This window comes from Euprymna scolopes, chromosome 29, assembly GCF_053919585.1.
Source record: "Euprymna scolopes isolate OS-2025 chromosome 29, ASM5391958v1, whole genome shotgun sequence".
NCBI lineage: Eukaryota > Metazoa > Mollusca > Cephalopoda > Sepiida > Sepiolidae > Euprymna > Euprymna scolopes.
The window spans coordinates 6359819-6366312 of record NC_136510.1 but is presented as its reverse complement, the minus strand read 5'-3'; the positions used below and the strand labels follow the sequence as shown (position 1 = coordinate 6366312).

The 6494-nt window shown below is 36.1% G+C and overlaps 1 protein-coding gene across 1 annotated transcript in view; it reads left to right on the top strand.

The window, feature by feature from the left end:
* The window catches only part of LOC145252472 (vitelline envelope sperm lysin receptor-like), a 28702-nt gene extending 22447 nt beyond the window's left edge, over positions 1-6255 (top strand). Inside the window, exon 4 of the mRNA XM_080111895.1 lies at positions 1-6255. This exon is cut by the window's left edge and continues 212 nt beyond it. Coding sequence (XP_079968021.1) covers positions 1-127 — 127 coding nt within the window. The 3' untranslated portion in view covers positions 128-6255.
* Positions 6256-6494: the final 239 nt, after the last annotated feature.

Below are 6494 nucleotides of genomic sequence, written 5' to 3'. Positions count from 1 at the left end.
AACATTGACATTTGAGTGCACATTCATCGTGTGCGCCAATCGCTGCAATGGTGGCAGTTGCCTCAACAATATACACGGAAGACAAGTGAGGCCGTTAAGATCCAGGCCGCACATGATAAACTATTGACAGGCGTTGTAGAAAATCTGGTAAGATGAGAAAAAAACGAAATAGAACTCTGGCATGCTAAGCCTCTACCTTTCCATCTCATCTCCTTCAGCTTCATCCTTTCCTTTTCCTTTCTTTTCTTTTCCTAAAGCAATGCATGAAAGGGAAGATACATAAAACAAATGTCTGTGATAATCAAGGATGAACAAGACAGACATACAAACACAGAAATCCTCATCAGAAGTATCAATCACGATTGCTGGACTAATGAAAACGTTTCTTGCATGACTTAACTAATCTTCAGATCCTTTCAAGTAAAATAAAAGAAATAAGAGGTGCCTTCAATAAGTTTCCAGAATTTTTTTCATATGGGCACTTCTATTGATAGTACACACATGGAAGTCTAGTCCCCTGCAAGTAATCTCCTCCGGCTGCAATACACTTGCTGTACCGTTCCAACAACTTCTGAAAGGCCCAACCTGAAGTCCTCTTGTGTGAGCATGTCAGTGATCTTCATCACAACCTCTTTCATCTCCTCAATTGTCTCACAACGACAATCTCTAATGTTTTCCTTGAGCTTAGAGAATAACCAAAAGTCACGGGGAGCAAAGTCTGAATTTCTGATAAGGATGGAGTTGTTGACTGGTGCATTCGCGCAAATCTTCTGCATCTTCAGTTCCTCACAAATAATTTTGTGTACAGTTCCTACACTGACATCAAACTGTGCACCTATTGTTTCTATAGACACACGACAGTCCTTATCCATGAAATTCTTTATTTGGCCAATCAACTCTAATGTTCTGACTTCCTTACTCTTCTCACACCTCTCATCATTCCTCACATACTCCCTGCCTTCCTTGACTCTCTTATGCAACTCAAAAACTAATGCTCAATTCATGCAAGATGATCTAAAAGCAGCCTGAAGCATTCCATACGTTTCTGTGGCATTTTTTCCAAGTTTAAAACAGAATTTTATTGCATATCGTTCTTCTAAAAATGTCGTCACGTCCAGATTGCATTTTTGAAATTCTCCAGCTGCGACAATCAAATTTTAGTAGGGTGTATTCAAATTTCTGCTGTAGCATTTCATTTGAAGCTGAAATCATCAAAATTGGTCAGTCATCTCATAAGATATATTGCAATAACATACTGAATTATCAAGAATCTACAATAATTTTAAATGCCTGTATAAAAAAAGTCTGGAAACTTATTGAAGGCACCTTGTAACTCATTAACCAAAAAGAAAATCATCAGCCAACACCTCAACATTACAGTTACAAGACAACACAGCAAGTTTGAAAGAACAATAATACAAAAAAAATAATACAATTTTACAAATATTTTAATGGTATGTGCTCCGACGAACTTCAAGCTCTTGTATCAGCTTGACGTAAATACCCCTGACAAACCCGACAAGCAGCAAAATCCCACCCCTACACTAGATGCCAGAAATCCTTCTACTCTAATTCTTTCTTTGGGCTGCTAGACTTTGGAATTTCCTTCCAGGTCCCTGCTTCCTTGACTGTATTGACATGTGGAAGTTTTAGCGTAATGTAAACTGACATCTTTCTGCTCAACTCCCTACATAGTATCCCTGCAAATTAGGGTGGGTTGCTCAGGATAGCAAATGATACATAGTCATAAAAAATTCCTCATTATTCTAAGAATAACATGTTCAACAAGCAACTTCATTTCCCTTTGCTTTATACGGTCCAGGGCAACTCCGGGTAGCTCTGCTAGTCTATTATATAAAGGGTAGCCGTCTTTGTTTCTGTATGTTTGTATGTTCAGTGAAAACTTGAAAAATACACAATAAACTCCTACAAAGTTGTTTTTTTTTTTTTTTTTTAATCAGTGTAACCCCAGAAACAGAATATTTAAAATTTAGAAAAGATTAATGCTTAGGAGGTCAAATGAACATTCATATCATTTAATGTTATCAAAACTAAAACACAGTTTTTAATGTTATCAGGTATTTATGCAGTCCAAATTTTTTTTCAAATTGAAATACGCTAACTTCGGATTTGATTTATCGTTTCTTTACAGACAAAGGATGTGGGAGAAACTTCGTTTTAGTATTGCTCTGAAAGCATCCCTTCTCTGATTTGATGCTTTCAGTAGCAATTAAAAAAAAAAAAATGGAATGTTTCTTCTAAGAGGGTAGAGAGTGAGAAAATTCAATTTAATATCTTCTATCGAGTTTTTTTTTTTATATCCCCAGGCAACACCGGGTAACCTTGCTAATATAATATTAATCACGTTGACATATACGGCATAATCACGTTGACACACTGGTTCCCGTCAGATCACCGAAGTTAAGCAACGTTGAGCCTGGTCATTGCTAAAATGGGTGACCAATTTGGCAATGACCAGGTGCTGTATGTAGGAGGACTTCGACACTTCTCTGCAAAAGCTGCAAAAACCTAACGTCGTCATCTCCCCTAATGGGGATATACATGCGACTGAGGACCGCTTGTGAATTTCATACCCCCATGAAACTTCCTCCTTCAGAGGAAGCTGGTTAAATCCGAATAGGGTTGGTGCTGACTGCACACACACGTTGACACACCGATTCTTGCTGGATCACCAAAGTTGAACCTGGTGACCATTTGGGACTTTCAAGTGCTGTATGTGCTCTTTGTTTATCTCGGCATTGTTTCTGGTCGTCCTGGACTTCCCCTTGCCACTGGACTCAAACAGTGCCGATTCAGGAGAGGTGTGGTTAGGGATTGCACAACCCTTGCCTCACAATTACTGGCTTGTTAAGCCTCTACCTTTTCTTCTGTTCTCATTTGGCTTCACTCTACCCTTTTTTTAGTTCACTTTCTTTTCTCTTCCTGAAGCAACACCCAACTGCAAGCAGGAAAGGGAAGAACATGTAACCATTGTCTGCAACTACGTCCGCAAGAATCAAGAGCAAACAAGACACAAAAACACACAATAAAAATATTGTTGTGCCAATCAGAATGTTTTCCTACTTCCTTTCATTAAGTTTTTGGATCCTTTCAATTAAAAGACAAAAAAGAAACTTGTAGACTAAAAACGTTACAACTAAAGGATGCTGGAAATGAAATAGAAAGTTTGAAAGAGCAATAATACAATTATTCTTCCATGAAGACTAAGGCAACATGAATTGGAACAAATATATTGAGGTCATTGCTAAGGCTGCTGCAAAGAAGGTGAGCTCTCTCTGTTGTACTAGAAAAGTACTCATATCTGAGAGTATCCTGTATTTCTGCAAATCCATCATTCACTCATACATGGATTATTGTTGCCACATCTGGGCTGGTGCATCTACCATTCGTCTCTTGCTATTACACAGGATTGAAAAAAAGAGTCTCCAACCTAATAAGTCCCGCACGAGCAACCAAACTCCAACCTCTATCTCATCGTCACAGTGTTACATCTCTGTGCCTGTTTTATAGTTATTTTAATGGAATGTGCTCCAACAAACTCAAAGCACTTGTACCTCCCCAAATGTATTAGATTGGTACAAAAATAATATCGTTTTTATATATATAGTTGAACATAAAAAAACGACATTATTTTTGCATCAACCTAATAAATACCTCTGACATAAATAAATACCTCTGACATAAATAAATACCTCTGACAAGTAGCAAAATTCCACCCCTATATTGCAGAGATCCTTAGATGCCAGAAAACTTTTTACTCTCATAGTCCCCCCCCCCCTCAAACTGATAGATTTTGGAATTCTCTCCCGGTTTTCAGCTTCTTTGACTGTACTTACATGCAGAAGTTAAAATGTAATGTGAAAAGATATCTCGCTGCTCAACTCCCTACATAGTATCCCAGTAGATATGGTCCCAAATAGTAGCCTCCACATTCAAGTTAGGGTGAAAAAACAGTAAAAAAAAAAATATAAAAAAAATAAATACGTATGTACATGCACACAAATTAAAACACAAAATACATTAAGAAAGCATGGAGGTTTTTGCTACACAATAAAGTGGAAAATTGCAAATGAATAATTTTGTTTCATTTGTTATTTTGTGTGTGTACCGTCGTAAATATAAAAGAAAATAATTATCTTTCAAAACTTTGGAGATAATGGCGGAGAGGGGATTTGAACTTCTGTTCTCATATTGGATGTTAGCATAATATTAATGCACGGGTGACCGAGGGGTAGATTCTTGGACCTCTATTATTCCTGATATTCATGTATGACTTCTTTGATAACATTGTGTCTGAGATGGGTATGGTATATTTGCTGATGACACAACCCTCTATAATAGAGATGAGGGGAAAAATGATGTACACATATCCAAGCCGATGGTAGAATCCTTAGAAAACTACCTCTAGTCCACAGTGAAATAAGTCCGTAAATGGTTGGTAACATTTAATGCTACTAAGACTAAGCCTCTTTCCTTTAACAATTACTAGAAAACTTCTAAACCACCAATAGCCATGACTGAAAACAACTTATCTAAGAGTTCTTCCTTCAAACTCCTCAGCTTAACATTCACAGGCAACATGAACTGGAACAAATACATTGAGGACATTGCAAAGGCTGCTGCAAAGAAGGTGGGTTCCCGTTATCATGCTAGAAGATTACTCACATTTGAGAGTACCCTATAAGCCAGCATTCGCTCCTGCATGGAATATTGTTGCCACATCTGGGCTGGTGCATCTGCCACTACTCTCCCTCTTGGAAAGGGTCCAAAGAAGAGTCTCCAATCCAATAGGTCCTGCACTGTTAGCTAAGCTCCAACCTCTGTCCCATCACCGCAATGTTGCATCTCTATGCCTGTTTTACAAGTATTTTAATGGAATGAGTTCTGATCAACTCGTTGCACTTCTACCCCCTCAATGTACATATCCCTGACAAACCTGTTTAGCAACAAAGTCCCACCCCTTCGCTGTAGAGATCTCTAGATACCGGAAAACCTTCTACTCTAATAATTTCCTCCCTTGAACTGCTAGACTTTGGAATTCCCTCCCTGTTACCTGATTCCATGAGGGTGAAAAAAAAAGTTATCAAAAATTAAACATTTATCGATTTGTTTGTTTTCGTTTAAAATAAACGTTTTTTCATTTAACAAAATGAAAGCAAAAAATAAATAAATAAATTCATTAATTTTTTTTTTTACAAATGTCCAAACATTTTCTTTCCACTTTTCATAATTTTTTTATTAACTTCTTTTCTATTCAAGTAAACTTTAATAAAATAATAAAATTTAAAAAAAACACTGAACGACAAAAAGAATTTTCTGTAGATATTTACAAATTTCACAGGCAAGAGTTCCCAGAAGAAGAGATTATCCCTTTTTCTATCACTATTTTTTTTATTTTCCCCTATGCGTTTCCTACTGGTCCTATTGATTTCCCCTTTAATGAAGAATATGATATAATCATAAAACTCTGTGGACCTTGCTTGCTTGCATCTTGTCTTAGACGAACGGGCGGTTCCATCTTTTAAAAAGGGGATGACATATATATATATATATATATATATATATATATATATATATATATATATATATATATATATATATATATATATATATAGTGGTCTGGCAAGACCACAGGGGAGACAACTGAGGCAGCAAAACTGAAGCTGCCTACCACGACACTATATATATATATATATATATATTAGGGAAATTTGAGCGTATTTTATTCGTTTGAAAATATAGGTTCTTTTTTTACAAATTATCATAAAATTTTAACAGTAGAATAGTATTATAATCATCAAAAATCCTTCAAATTTTCATGTCGTTTCATTGTATAGAACCAAAGATATGAACATTTCAATATTCAATTTGGCTACTAGTATAGATATATCCATATACAGATATACCAACCTTTTTGGCAATTTAATGTTCACACATCTAAGCGACTATTGATCAGAATTTAACAAATGAAGGCTCGTTGGAAAGGTAATGACCTGAATTGTGTAGTGGGCTTTGTGACATTTGTCTTTAAGGTTGCACATTAAGGGGATCATCTATCATCCGGAGCCTATTTTTGGCATTTTTTTACAGGCATAAAATGTTTCGGTAAAGGTGCAGTATCTTTCCACCCTCAAAAAATCCTTTAAAATTACCGCTTTTCAAGGATTCTGAAAACGAAAATAACGTTTAGAATTCCAGGAAACGAACAGTTTCCAAGATATGAAGAAATTATAGTTTCAAAAAGTGGGGGATCACTTTTCTATATTAATTTTAAGTAAAATGATCACCCACTTTATGACCAATTATGGGAGGGGGGGTCTGGTTATTGTGGCCTGGTAGACCAACACAAAACCTACCTTAAAAAACTTATTTTCTTCAGGTTTTCGGGTATGCTGAAAATGAATATCGCATTTAAATTAAATAAATATTTTGGAGTATTAAGTAAAAATATGAGCGTGCTTGTGTATACAACA